The following is a 15,532-nucleotide window of genomic DNA, read 5'->3' as shown; positions in this document are numbered from 1 at the left end:
TTTGCCGCCCTGCAGTGGCCGCATGTGAGAGGGGTGTTGCTGGGCGATTCCTGCGTTTCGACACCCCACGACAGGTCGCAAGTAAGAGAGGGGACGCCACCGGCCCCAAACTCGTGCCGCCCGGGGCGGACTGCCCCTTTCCCCATGCTACGCCACTAGGAAAAAGTGACTTATCGGCGGCGCAGGTGGCTTGTAAATAATCCCCTGTTTGTCAAGAGACAAGATCACATTATGAAGCTAGAATTGTCCAACAGTTCATATCTACCATCAATTCTATGTTTAGATGCTCATCCCTAAATATAAAATATAGAAATTACACACAAAAGGATCCCACTGGAGTCCCCTCCTTTCTCCACCACTCTCGTCTAAACTACTGCACTTCCTCTCACCTCTGATCTCTGTACCCTGCCCACATCCCCACCTGCCTGCCCGTACCCTTTCTGTACACACAGTTCCAAGACCATATTCTGTGCATGGCCCTGTTCTTCTGTAGGTAGGTTTGCTCTTTATAAATGTCCCACATGAATGCTGAGAGGGTATGTGTCTTCGTGTTATCACAGACAGACTTGTCAATCTGCCATGGATTGTGGCATGCATCCAGTCAACAAACCTACGGAAAACAAGAGAAGCACACACTCCTTCGATGGAACCCGGAGTAAGTGGCTGTGGGTCCTACCATTGCATTATCTAGGGGAGGGATTTATGAATCATTTGCAGTTAAATCCTCTGACTATGCATCTGTAAACTCTGTTTATTCTAGAACTGCATTTCAGCAAGAGGAGTGTACCCAGACAAACTTCTTTCCAGCCCTACTCAAATGAGTTCCAGATTACTGGCAGCTCCGAAATCCCTCTAGTATGCCAGCTATGCTGCCAACGGTTAGTGTACCCTACAGACTCAAACTCAAAATACAACCCTTCAGAAAAAACAAAGCAATGAAGTAACACAGCTTTGCATGCTACAGACAATAATTCACAGGCTTTACGATTCAGGATGGCCACCTCAATCAGACAACACCTCCAAGCACGCCGCACACCCAGATAGTCAAAATCCTTGGCTTGCTCCGAATCAGTGGCTAAAACTCACTTTCCTTCTGAAGGATCTATGTAGACTAAAAGCCATACATTTGGTTTTGGTGACATTATTTCCAAGCTAAACTGTTCAAAGGTGATAGAAAACCTATCTGTTAAGTTCTGTAAGCCCTCTGGAGTTTTTGAGATTAATAACGTATCATATGCGAACCGCAGAGCAGGCATTATCTGGACGGCAATTTATGGGGGGCTGACAGTGCAGTTATGAAACATATCAATTGCCTGTTAATATATAGTGTAAAGAAGGTAGGGGCTAGTACACATCCCTGACGGATTCCCTTTCTTGATACTAATGCAGTCCATCAATTACCCTTGCCTGCCCCATCTCACTGAAGCATAATTGTTTCTGTAAAATAAAACGTAATTAAATACATTTAAACACCATAATACAAATATATTAAAGTAAACTATTTTAAGCTTCAATATTATCATAAAACAGTAAAAAAAAAAAAAAAACGGCCTTTGATATTTTAATCCATGCTCTTTTTGTAGTCAGTATATTGTGACCACAATATAATTGTCAAATGGTATTTTTGAGTTGATTTTAATTAAGGTGGAATGCCGTCTGATACTTAGGTGTGCCAATGGACTTCATCCTAGTGGACACAGCCTTTTACATTTGAACACCATTGTAAAAAGATATTAAAGTAAACTATTTTAACCTTCAATATTATCATAAAAGAGTAAAAAAACACACCAAAAACTAGCTTTGATATTTTAATCCATGCACTTTTTGTAGTCACTGTATTTTGACCACAATATTATTGTCAAATGGTATTTTTAAGTTGATCTCAAGGTGGAATGCCGTCTGATACTTAGCTGTTCCAGTGGAGTTCATTCCTAGTGGACACAGTCTTTAAATCCTCTCATTCATTCACTCATAGGAAATTATAAAACATGTTAAATGATAGGCATTGGGGGTGTGTAGTTTTGTCTTACCCTTCATATAAACACAGTATTGATAGCTGCTGGATAAATTTGGCTGTCCTGGTGTCCATAACCCGTAGTTGAATTCAGACCTATCCGACCAAATTAAAAGTTTAGCCTGGAGAAAGAGAAAGGTAGTTCAAAGCAGAATTAGAGAGAGATCAGGTGAGGGGAAAGATGTGAAGAAAGAACATAACATCTAACACCACTCATGAGGTTTTTTCTTTGGATTTTTACTGTATTTGTATTTATTGAGCAGGGAGTTGTTTCTAATGAGTATTGTGGAAGATCAACCAGGAGGCTGTTACAAAAGTAAAGGTTGGCATTATAGTAACCTGATTAATGTGTTGCAGGAGACGTGGGGACAGATTTTACATTAGTTTAGAGCCTGAACCTGGTGTGTGCGGCACGTGAATAATGTTTTTCATAAAGGTCTTAATTCCACACTTCTGTCAGCTATATCTAAATGCTGTAAATCACAGATATCGCTATTAACCAATTTAACAGTACTCATTTTACTGACCCTATGCTGAATGGTAAATTTACCGACCGTAGATGGATTGAAGGGTGTGCTGTGTCGAAATTCAAAATTCTGACCTGTTAGCAGCAAATATTTAATCCAGCCCACCATCTTGACACCAAGCCCTTGCTTTGGCATAAGACATTTAGAGACATCGCCGAGATAATGTAGATAGTTAGTTAGGCACCTACAAAGGGAGTATATGAATTGTGTAGGTTCCCTATTTTGATTAAACTAGAAGTCATTTGAAAGGGCGCCTGCTGGGCATGAGAGTGGGGATCCAGTTTTATCAGGGCTACTGCTTCCCCAGCAGAGGGGGGAGATCTTTTAGGGCTTCTTTTAATAAGGAGAAGAAAGAGGTAGGCCTCAGGTAAATGGGGAGAGATTTCCAGTGGAGACGTCCCAAGAAACTTAAAGGGTGGAATTGATACACTGCACAGGCTGGTTTCCAGGACGGAGAGGAGGGGCAGATTAGCAGAGTGGAGATACTGATCTGGAGTATATTGGGTGAGGCTTCATCTGAGGAAGGTTGGATTTATGGCAAGGAATTGTCAGAGCATGAGGTCAAAGGTTCAAAGGGAAGAGTGAGTATTGCGGGGGACCAACCATGAAGTTGTTGCAGTTCTCGATATTGGCTTTACAAGTGACATGAGTAATGCTTTTGGGGTACTGAGGGAGTTGCAGAGAAATATTTACATCAAGCTAGATAGAGATTTAATTTAATTAAGTTCAAGTTCGTGGTTACAGACAGGTAACGTTTTCCTTTGTGTGCTAGTAGAAAATGTAAAGATGGTAAAGTGAGGAGCCATTAAACAATGACTGATTCAGATCTGAAGACAGGTGGAGATTGATAAGTGGGGAAGCAATGTGGTGAGAAAACAGACGTGGATTCTGAGCACCTGGGGACAAAATACATGGTGGAGTGGGCTGGTAGTGGATAAGTCACTTAGAGACAGAAAGGGAGTGGTCGGAAAGGTTGTGGCTATCATGCTAATCCTGAGCCAGGGATGCTGAGAGCAGCCAGTGCTTTCAGTAAGGTGGAATGGGATTGGCGAACAAGTTTAATGCTGCTAGAGAAGTCAATGAGGATGGGGGCTAGGGTGGGCTTAGGTGATAAAGTTTGTTACATATGATAGTGTGTTCTTGTCACAGTAAGGTGCTTGGAATGAAGGTTGGAGAGGGTTGAGTAGATTGCATTTGGAGCGATATTAAGTTAGACGAAGAAACCTTTTGAGAAAGAATGATGCACACAATTCTGGAGCTCTGTTTCTTGAAATGCAATTTACAGTACATCAGCAGCTATAAACTGGAAACAATTGGATGAAATTGATTTATCAAAAAGAGGCAAGACAGGTCAGAACACGATGAGTGGGAGCCAAATGTTTGATGATTTGTGGGCAGAAGTGGCCAGAGTGAGTTCAGAATGGTGTGGCCCAGATGGGCACAGAAAATAGTTTTGTGGGTGATGTGGAAGTGGATGAAGCAAGTTGGGCAGGGTGAGTGGGACGCGAGGTTGGGAGTATGAGGGAGATGAAGGTAGCAGAGAGTATTGAGTGAAGGTGCACTAATTACATAGGAGCTGTTGGATCCCTGCGCTCCCCCACAATGGTCAGCAGACAAGGTGTCTGTGCCTCACTGACACCCATCCAAAGCCCCTGACAGGTCAGTGTGAGGAGTAGACATAGAAGGTCAGCTTTTTCAAACAAAACGTCTGGTACTAAAGTCCCAGAATGCTCTGGGACAGTCACCCATACCAAGGAGCTAAGAAACAGTAGTTTTATTAGCTGTGATACTGTTCAGGGAAGCTAAGTAAAACAGGGGTTTCGGCAACATGTTTACATCAGGGCCTGATTGAGAATGCATGTTTGTGTGCTGGGGGGAGCAGGAGGGACCCAAAAGGGCCCCAGTGCTTGTATGAGACACATAAGTTATTTCTACCTTATTGGGGCTTCTATGGAATTATCAAGACCACCCCGTGGTAAAACACTAGGCCTAACACCTTGGGACTGTGTGGGGTATTTTAGGGCCTTCCAGGGTTTTTTAGCTGCAACTCCATGGTAATACTTGAGCCTGAAATTTGGAAGCAGTACTTGGCATATTTGTGGGCATCATCAAGCCTAAAAAACATGCAATCAAAATATAAAAACATGCTTATAAATACTTAAAAATAAAAACAATAAAAACACAATACATGTACAAAAGATAAAAGTAGAGTACATAGCAACATGTAAATCATTGCAGTTCACTAAAATAATATTTAGTGAAGCAGCAGTACAGACAAAAAGTGCAAATATACAGTTTGTCATAACTGCAGGGGCCATCAGTGTCCAAGACTTAGGGGCTTATTTACAAGCCCTTTGCGCCGCCAGTACGTCACTTTTTCCTATATTAAAAGTGACACACCGGCGGCGCAAGGGGCTTGTAAATGAGCCCCCTAGATTCATGGGAATACTGCAGTCAGATCTTAGAGTTCGAAAAGCTGTGCTGCTGGGCCTGGTACCCAAGGTAATGCCTATTGGCCTTAACCAGGACCTCCTAGGTTTATCATATACCTGACAGATAAAAGGAGGTGCTCTCCATCCTCAGTACAGTTATTGCAAGAATGAGCAATTCTGTGTTTTCAAGCCGGCAGAGTCCCGCTCGTGCGTAAATGTATTCACTAGCAGTGTGCTGCTAACTGTAAACTTTATTAGCAGGGTGCGAGCTAGCGGTGGTACAAAAGCATCCATGGATGATTCAAATGGGGACAAGAAAACAGCCGTCAGCCTTCCCGTCCTTGCATTGCGGTGCTTAGAAACGATGCTATGAGCCCAGAAATTCTCTTTAACAACTGAGTTGGAGTTGGTGTTAATTTGGGATGGATGAGATCAATGTATACCAAGCCTATTACGTTTAGTTGGCTCTTGCTGTAGCTGAGCCATGGTATGACGGTGCTTGTCCTTAGGTTAAGTACCTCCTCCAGTGCTAATTTGTATATTGCCAGTTCCGGAATACACTCCAGTCTAACCCACAGAAGTGATGCTCTCAACTTTGCCCCGATCTCCAATTCTTTTAAGTCCGGTATCAAAGAACGGGGGACTGGCGGGGTGCTTCTCCGGAGGTTGAACAGGGGGACTGTCGGGGTGCTTCTCCGGAGGTTGAACAGGGGGACTGTCGGGGTGCTTCTCCGGAGGTTGCACTGGGGGACAGTCGGGGTGCTTCTCCAGAGGTTGAAGAGGGGGACTGTCGGGGTGCTTCTCCGGAGGTTGCACATGGGGACTGTCGGGTGCTTCTCCGGAGGTTGATCAGGGGGACTATCGGGGTGCTTCTCCGGAGGTTGAACAGGGGGACTGTCGGATGCTTCTCCGGAGGTTGAACAGGGGAACTGTCAGGGTGCTTCTCCGGAGGTTGAACAGGGTGACTGTTGTGGTGCTTCTCCGGAGGTTGAACAGGGGGACTGTCGGGGTGCTTCTCAGAAGGTTGAACAGGGGGGCTGTCAGGTGCTTCTCCGGAGGTTGTACAGGGGGACTGTTGGGGTGCTTCTCCGGAGGTTGAACAGGGGGACTGTCGGGTGCATCTCCGGAGGTTGCACAGGGGGACTGTCGGGGTGCTTCTCCGGAGGTTGCACAGGGGACTGTGGGTGCTTCTCCGGAGGTTGAACAGGGGGACTGTCGGGGTGCTTCTCCGGAGGTTGCACAGGGGGACTGTCGGGTGCTTCTCCGGAGGTTGATCAGGGGGACTGTCGGGGTGCTTCTCCGGAGGTTGAACAGGGGGACTGTCGGGGTGCTTCTCCGGAGGTTGCACAGGGGGACTGTCGGAGTGCTTCTCCAGAGGTTGAAGAGGGAGACTGTCGGGGTGCTTCTCCGGAGGTTGAACAGGGGGACTGTCGGGGTGCTTCTTCGGAGATTGCACAGGGGGACTGTCGGGTGCTTCTCCGGAGGTTGATCAGGGGGACTGTTGGGGTGCTTCTCCGGAGGTTGCACAGGGGGACTGTCGGGTGCTTCTCCAGAGGTTGATCAGGGGGACTATCGGGGTGCTTCTCCGGAGGTGAACAGGGGGACTGTCGGGTGCTTCTCCGGAGGTTGAACAGGGGGACTGTCGGGGTGCTTCTCCGGAGGTTGAACAGGGTGACTGTTGTGGTGCTTCTCCGGAGGTTGAACAGGGGGACTGTCGGGGTGCTTCTCGGGAGGTTGAACAGGGGGACTGTTGGGGTGCTTCTCCGGAGGTTGTACAGGGGGACTGTTGGGGTGCTTCTCCGGAGGTTGAACAGGGGGACTGTCGGGTGCTTCTCCGGAGGTTGCACTGGGGGACTGTCGGGTGCTTCTCCGGAGGTTGCACAGGGGACTGTCGGGTGCTTCTCCGGAGGTTGATCAGGGGGACTGTTGGGGTGCTTCTCCGGAGGTTGCACAGGGGGACTGTCGGGTGCTTCTCCAGAGGTTGATCAGGGGGACTATCGGGGTGCTTCTCCGGAGGTGAACAGGGGGACTGTCGGGTGCTTCTCCGGAGGTTGAACAGGGGGACTGTCGGGGTGCTTCTCCGGAGGTTGAACAGGGTGACTGTTGTGGTGCTTCTCCGGAGGTTGAACAGGGGGACTGTCGGGGTGCTTCTCGGGAGGTTGAACAGGGGGACTGTTGGGGTGCTTCTCCGGAGGTTGTACAGGGGGACTGTTGGGGTGCTTCTCCGGAGGTTGAACAGGGGGACTGTCGGGTGCTTCTCCGGAGGTTGCACTGGGGGACTGTCGGGTGCTTCTCCGGAGGTTGCACAGGGGACTGTCGGGGTGCTTCTACGGAGGTTGCACAGGGGATTGTCAGGTGCTTCTCCTGAGGTTGAACAGGGGGACTGTTGGGGTGCTTCTCCGCAGGTTGAACAGGGATTTTTAAAAGGCAATTCTCCTAAGTGACCAACCCACCAAGATTCTCCACGCCGTGTGGAAAAACTGCCAAAATAATCTCTGGTCCTGGTATCTCGAGTCGATCCATTCCTGCATAGAAGTAGTGATGATGGATTTGTCAGTCGCTCGGTGTTGCCTTATTGATTCACGGTCACCTGATTTCACGCCCTGATTAAGAATCTCCTTAGCAAGGCTGCACTATTCGCGAACCACGCAGGGTGTGGTTTACCCTTCCCTTGCAATCCTTCATAACCTCCTAACTTTGGCGCATGCGATGTACAGAGTGTTAAACAGTGCATTGTGTATATCCCCCAAAGGTGTTTCATTTAGTGAAATGCTTTTGAAGGGACCCAGTAAGCTATTGAAAGCACTGTATATTTGGAAGAGTGTGGCTAAATTATAACTAACCATGTAACTGCTTTCCTATTTGTAAGTGACAAGGTTGTTTTAGAAGTGCATTATGGACACGATCTTCCCATGCTATGACTTTGAAATCAAGCGGAGGGTGCCAGAGGACAATGCCATGAGAACAATATCTATTCTCCTCTGTCGAGCCCCTCTGGCAAGAGTTGGGGCCAGGAGTTTATTTTACTCGAATCTGCCATTACAGGCGCCTAGGCCAGCTGTCCTGTAATTGGACTGATGCAGAAGACATAAACTAAGTGGAGGAGCCTCCAGTTTCTGAATGCCCCTTGCTTCATCTTCCCCTTCTGCGATCCCAGTCAGTCCTTCAAGAGGCTCAAAGTATTAAAATCCGCTGCAGTTACTACAGCGGAGCTGTCCAAGAGCTCGGAAAGGTGGGGAGCCAGTGGGTTTAAGGTGCGTGAACCTTTATTCCTGCTTGTGGGTCGATTATAAATGTTGTAAACTCTGAGTCTGCACCCCTTGTGACCACTTATACACAGGCCCAGGATGTCAGTGCTATTGCTGCCTTACCTTTTGACAGTGACCCCTGGCATGTTTTTATCCAGGTGTTTAGCCTGTCATACGGGCGTTCTGCCTTAGAGGGCGCTGCCTCTGTACTGTGATTCCTGTACCCTTGCCAAAAAACTTCATCCGGAGCCCATGTTTCCTGGAGTAAAGTTATGTGGAAGCTGTTCATAAAATGATAACAATCTGGGTCTAACACTTGCCTTGCCCTTCTATGCCAGCTATATTTCAGGACAATAATTTGAGCGATGTAATTGTACTCTCGTCTATTTGAGTGGCATCTAAGATTCCTTGTTCGACGTGCTTTGGGTCAGCCTCGTTTTCGGTTGGACCAGCAGTTGTTTGGGAAACAAAATACCTTGTTGTATGAGGGCGACTGGGGCGTTATAGGGTCAGTTTGATGGCTTGGGGTAAAAGTAAGAGCATTAGCATCGTAATGACCACCTGTCAATACAGAGGCATGGGCAGCAGAGGGTGGGCTTGAGACTATGAGTGCCCTGGCTGAGGACGTGGGCGGAGACCCTTCCCTCAGTCAGGCGGTTTAATTCAGGCCAGACTTCTCAGTTTGCGTAAAGTTTATTACCTCCACTAGTATTTGTAATTCTCTCCCGTGTGAAATTAAACTTTCTGTATGCAGGGGACACGAGAGAAGCAGGGAGGGGCGAAGGCATTGTATCCGTTAGTTGAAACCCTGGGGTACCCCTGAATTGGATTGATGAGCCTGGAGGTGGGTCAGAACGTGCCTCCAAAGCCAGCAGCTCATTGGTCAGTGAGGAATCCTTCAGCGTTAGTCTTATTGCATCCCAGTTCCCCATAAGGTTGATTACATTTTGGACAGATTTTATATCCAAATGTCTGATTAGGAAACACTTTCTGTTGAATCTAATCCAGAGGGATGCTTTATTTACCAACGATCCTTCGGTCTCCCATTGGCAAGGCTTGAGTCTTGGGGCATTTGACATGTATACCAAGGGCTGATTACTCTGACTACTTATAGGAGGAGGCCTATGTGTTGTAGCCTTGGGGAAAGTGTTTCAATTCCTGGTTTGGGGAACGAAAAGAGTTATTGACCGCAGCTATGTGGTTAAATTGCCCACAGGTGTGGGGCAAGGTGCAATAGATCCCTTTGTCGGACACATACCCTCTAGCTGTTCTAGATGTAACTTGATGTATGGGAGTATTTAACCCTACCCCCGCTTTGTAGGTCAATATTTGCGTAATGGTCTGGTACGCTCCTGGCTTGGGGTACATACGATGGATTATAGGAGGGCTGTGCCCCCTTCTTATCAGACTTGTGAAATGGGGGTTTCTCCACGGCCATGGCAGGAAAATCGCAATGCACAAGGTCCTGATATGTGGGTTTTGAGTTCTTTCAGGAGATCTGCATTTGTCTTGGAGAGCTCTAGTACCCTTCAATTTGTCAACTTCATGATGGCCTTCATACCGGCTATGTCCTTCTTTAATGTACCGATAAGCGAGATCATAACTCCCGGATTGTTGGGTGGCATGCTTTTAGATGAAGATGATGCAGGTTGGGTAGTTTGTTCAGGGAACAAGTCGATCAATGGGGCATAACGTTTGATCATAAGATGTTGAGAGTGAGGGCTAGTTGTTTATCCGAAGGCTTGGCCCCAGGTGATTTTCCATTGGTAAAAGATATCTGGGTTTCGGAGGGGAGTGTTAAGCTGATGCATTCAGGAGCATTTGAAGCTGCCAACCCTTGAGTCAGGTCAGTGGTGGTCACACCAGTCTTACGTTCTTTAGTGTTCAGGAAATGAGTTACTTTAGACTTGGCACCCTTACGCTGTATTCGCACTTTACCATGAGTTAGCAGATCCTCAACCTCTTCAATTAAATTGTCAATGTCGACCAAGGTACAGTTCTCTTCAGCGTGTGTTTTTGCTTGTTTGAGCTTCTTCCCAGATCCCCTAATAAGCTCGTGGTAGACTCATACTTGGTTTCAGGATTCAGAGAACCAAGGAGGTGACGCTACCCAGCCTCATCCTGTCGCTGACGGGAGCAGGACAGGTCTGCCCGTGGTCCGGGCTTTGCCCGGACGCGGTCTGTGCGCTCCCCACAGAGCGGGATTGCAAAGAGCGCTAAAAGCGCGATGCAAGGCACTGCCCCCTTCAGGCACCAATTATCAGGAGTGCCTCCTGGTGCAATGCTCGATGGGGGATGAAGTCCCCTAAGTTCAGAATGGTCGTGGGGGTCCGTCACCCATTTGTCAGCCTTTGATATGTCCGGTGCAGTGGGATTGCAGAGAGTGCAATGCAAAACCCTGCCCCTTCAGTTACCAGTCATCAGGTGCACCTCCTGGCGCAGAGCACAATGGGTGATGAAGTCCCCTATATTCAGGGTGGTCGCTGGGTGGCCGTGAACCCCTTTGTCAGCCTTTGATGTGTCTCAAATCATTTTTTGCATTACTATATTTTTGACCTGGCGAGTACCTGTACATTTTATTTGATTTTTTGATTTATTTTTTCTTTTCTTTTCTTGACCCTTTAAGTTTTATTTATATTTAAAATGTTATTTCATTTTCATATTTATGTATAAAATCCACTATCACTGTGTGAACACATGAACACTATATGTATATATGTCCATTGACTAAACCAAAGGTTAAAGTGATATTACAGGTAGGTTTTGAAATGAGTTATGAGCTAATGTTTAAAAACCGAAAAACCTCTTTAATTCGCTAGTTATAGTTTAGTGAACTAACTTTAACTTATGTCCCAGCTATGCACTGCTTATGTTCTCACATAATATATCACCAATGGAAGGTTAAATTACCTTATTGGTGACATCACTGATGACATGTCAAATAACATTATTGATGATATTGATGTCATTACTGATGACATCCCTGATGACTTCCTACAATGTTTGTCACAGTGTGCTATAGCCTGTGTGGACAGGAAGTAATCCAATAAGCACACCAGTGCCTACTTTTCTATCACCAGTCACTTTTTAATGGACATATCCTTAGGCAGCATGTAGGACACGTCGCATATCTGTCAACTCATTCACATTTGCGGGATGTCACACTCTTTTTGCTGTTATTTACCCGCCTAACAAACAAAAGGCCTTTATAGATTTTAATGGGGCACTCACATTTTAAACCTACTAGACCCACTAAAAAGTGTTTGATTTCTATATACCTTAATTAGATCACCCTCTTAAAGATTTCACAAGGTCCACAATTTTGAGTCAAGAGGTTGGCAGGCTTCCATTAGCCTCTGATAAGACATTTTGATAAGGCCCTATGGACATCTATACAGAGCTTGGTAAAACGCACAGCACACATTCCTGGAATGAACGAAATGGCGTGCAACATACAACCATAGAGACATTCTTAGAACCCCAGTGTGGTTTAAACCACTTCTATGTGCGTCACCCCTAAATTCTACATTATTCAACAATTTGCAATGACTCAAAATCTTCAGGAAAGTTCTGGAAAAAAACATCCACACCTCATAAACACCCACTTTATATAGAAGTTGTCTTTTATGTTGGATAGAAACTTTTTAACACTGGCACACCTCCACATGTCCACTAGTGGATAATCTGTCATGAGCACAAGCTTAGGCTTTTCTCACAGATATTTTGCAACGGGTGCTGCTTTAAGTAACAACCTACTTAAAAAAAGGGTCTGCAACCCACTCCAGGTGTGCTCAGTGTGAGAAGCTGGCCCGGTATATGATGTCCACTTATGTAAGTGGGCACCTTGCACCAGTCCTGACAACTCTTATGGTGATTTAGGAAGTCTTACTCAACCTTAGAAAGCTCTCTAAGCAGTAGCTGTGGAGGGCAGCCTTGAGGCTTAGTGCAGAAGAAGTGTAAAGCAGCTTGTTTTACCAGAATGCAATTTTATAGGATAGATTAAGGAAAAAAGAACCACACAAAGTATTTATAAAAATATGTATTTATTATATATTACTCTCTGAAACATACAAATATCTCCTACCGGGAGAGATACACAATGCACAGAATACTTACCAAAGAAACACAGTAAATAGCACAGAATACACAGTGGACCCCAGTGGGGGACCAAACCATATACTAAGAAAGTGGTATAAGAACCAGGGCTCAAGTCAGGATGATGTCGAGAGGACGTAGAAGTACCGGGCACCAACAGAACCACCAAGGTAAGTAGATAGGGACCCCGCGGAGAGCGTGTGGGAACATGACCGTGTGCTCTGTACAAGTCTACATGTAAGTCGCGTTTGGATTTTTAAAGATTAAGGACCCTTCCCAGTGGACCCTGAAGAAACCACGTGGAAGACAGAAGGTTGGAAAGTCACCCCACCCGTGGATACCCTAGTGCCCACGTTACCTACACTAGGGAAGCCGGGTGCATACGTGTGCAGTGGTGTCGGAAACCGCTGTCGAACCCAATGGAGGATTTTAGGAAAGTGCCGCTAATGGAGAATGAGAAACTGTCTTGTGGAATCCGAAGGTGGATTCTAGATGAGAGGTACCTGCAAGCAGAGGGGACAGAGTCTAGATTCTAGATGAGAGGTACCTGCAAGCAGAGGGGACAGAGTCTACGTCACTCAGGAGTGACCAGGAGATTTGGAAGACGGATGCCGTCCGATGTCGGGTGTTGCAGGATGGGTGACTATTACCTTGACTCTGCAGCCGTGAGGAGCAGGTAACAGTGAAGAGGACCAGGAGCCATGCGCAAACTGTTCTACCAAGGATGTCGAGTGCTGAGGGGTCAGTGTCCGGCAGGAACACCAACAAGCCTTGGCAAATGCAACCGACGCAAGAAGTGAAGAAGGAGCAACGTCAGGACCAGCAAGGTCCAGGGAACTCACCAAAAACTGGGGAGTCGGGGCAGGCCCGAGCAATGTGGGGTTCCCAAAATAAATTAGTGTGACCCTCAAATGGACCCACAGGCCGGAGGCACTGGGGTTGCGAGAGGACCTCAAGCAGCTCACCAAAAGATGCAGGCCACGATGCACACAATGTGGTGTGGCTGAAGAGTCTGATCACTGGAGGTGGTCGAGTTTGGGGCTACTTGGAGCCCAAAGATCTTGGAAGGAAGCCAACAAGCCTGTGCAACTGCAAGATGACGGAGTGTACAGGGGTTCGATTAATGCAACCCCCACTGGAAAACTGGCCTCAAACATGGTGAAAGGGCAGGGCAGGCCTTAGGAGCTGTGGAAAACCACCACCTGTGTTGCTGAATCTTACGGAGCCCGGAGGAGCACAGGATCAGCAGACCGATCGACTTAGTTGCAGTGCCTGCGAATGCTGGGGACTGACTACTTCACTCCAAGGAAGATTCCTTCAAGTGTCTTTGATGCTTCACAGGCCTTGGAAGGTTCCTGTATGATGCACAGGCTGAGACGATACAGCAGACTGGAAGGGAGACGAAGTCAGGCCCAAACGAAGTCCAGAGTGCCCAGACTGTAGAAGAGGAAATGGTGTCTGATCTGAATCTTATCCCATGACAAATCTAGGGACCTACACCCAGGTAAGCCCTTAAGTGCCCTAGGGAAAGGGTTTGGAAGAATTAGTGGACTGTCCCACTGGAGGGTCTGGACAGGGGAGAGTTTACTCCCATGTCCTTTGTCCAGTTTCGTACCAAAGCGGGAGGCAACGGCTCCCAGGACTGGTTTAAATTGGACTATGCATGGGGACACCAAATGTGCCCCTCATGTAGACTTTTTGACACTGACAAGCGCACCCACCCAGTCCCAGTACACTAAATCCTGTCTGGGAGGTGGTCACACCTCCCTGTAACAGGATGCCTATAGTTACACCTTCCTCTGCTCGAGCTTGGCTCAGCAGCAGGAGGGCAGAAATGTGTCTCTGGTCGCCAGCAACCATTTTGTGCTGTCGGGGTCTAGAAGGTTGGCACCGGGAACATTGAGAGTCGAACAGAGGGCTGTTCCAGTGCTTGGACTCATACCTCCCACACCATTTATGGTGTGGGAGGTATGATTCCAACATGTTTGATACCAATCATGATAGGATTCGTTGCAGCCAGTTCCAAGATGGTCATCACCTAATTATGCAGTGCCCCTCTATATAGTATATGGCTGCTTCAATGACAACCCAGGAGAATGGACTCTGTAGGCTGTAGGGGTGTCCTGCTCATGCAGGGGCACCCTATCACTTAAAACCAAGCACCCTGCCTTCCGGATTGCCAAGGCCTGCTATAGGGGTCACTTATAGGTTTTAAGTGCAGTGACCCAAGATATAGGAAACCTATATCTTTAGTAAGTGGTGCTAGCACCAACTTACACAGGCTGCAATGGCAGGCCTGTAGTTCCATTTTGAATGGTCTCTCATGGCTGGAATAATACATGCTTCAGCCCATGGGAGTCCTCTGGGGTACCTATGCCCTGGGTACCTTAGTACCACATACAAGGAACTGACAAGAGTACCCCAGTATCCAATCTGGGATGTACCTAAGTACTGAGCACAACATTTTAGGAAGAAAGCAGATAGACTGGGGTCCTGACTAGCTGGATCCCAGTCAGACTAGTCAAAAACAGCATCACATCAAGCAAAATGTGGGGGTAACCATGCAGAAGTATCCTACCGTCCTACACTCAGTCTTTACCTTGTACTCCTTGTACCCACACCTTTACTGGTAGCTAAATCGTGCACCATATAACGTTTGCAATAAACAGCCAGACTTGGCTTGAGGCCTAGCCCCGTTCCCGGCGAAGGTCATCGAGAAAATCGTCAACATGCAACTGACCCGCCACCTCAAAGACAACAACATCTTAGACCCGTCCCAGTCCGGATTCAGACAAAACCACAGCACCGAGACAGCCCTCATTGCCGCCACAGACGACATCAGGCGCCAACTAGACAACGGCGAAACATCAGCCCTCATCCTCCTAGACCTGTCAGCCGCCTTCGACACGGTCTGCCACCGCACTCTAAAGACACGTCTCCAAGAAGCCGGAATCCAAGAGAAGGCCCTCGACTGGACCACGTCCTTCCTCTCCGGCTGATCCCAGAGCGTCCGCCTCCCACCCTTCCGATCCGAAGCCACCGACATCATCTGCGGCGTCCCCCAGGGCTCATCCCTTAGCCCGACGCTTTTCAACGTCTAAATGGCCCCCTCGCACAAATGGCCTGACAGCACGACCTCAACATCATCTCCTACGCCGACGATACCCAGCTTATCCTCTCCCTCACCAAGGACCCGCACACCACCAAAACCAACCT

General features: G+C 47.4%; 1 protein-coding gene across 1 annotated transcript in view; it reads right to left on the bottom strand.

The window, feature by feature from the left end:
• Positions 1-15,532, bottom strand: part of LOC146829660 (C-type lectin mannose-binding isoform-like) — a 58,448-nt gene that overhangs the window by 17,834 nt on the left and 25,082 nt on the right. Inside the window, exon 4 of the mRNA XM_085606711.1 lies at positions 2,031-2,136. Within this exon, the coding sequence (XP_085462837.1) occupies positions 2,031-2,136 (106 nt within the window). The remainder of the gene's footprint in view (positions 1-2,030; positions 2,137-15,532) is intronic.

Source organism: Triturus cristatus, chromosome 5_2 (assembly GCF_964204655.1).
Source record: "Triturus cristatus chromosome 5_2, aTriCri1.1, whole genome shotgun sequence".
Taxonomy (NCBI): Eukaryota; Metazoa; Chordata; class Amphibia; order Caudata; family Salamandridae; genus Triturus; species Triturus cristatus.
This window is presented reverse-complemented; position numbering and strand designations above follow the sequence as displayed.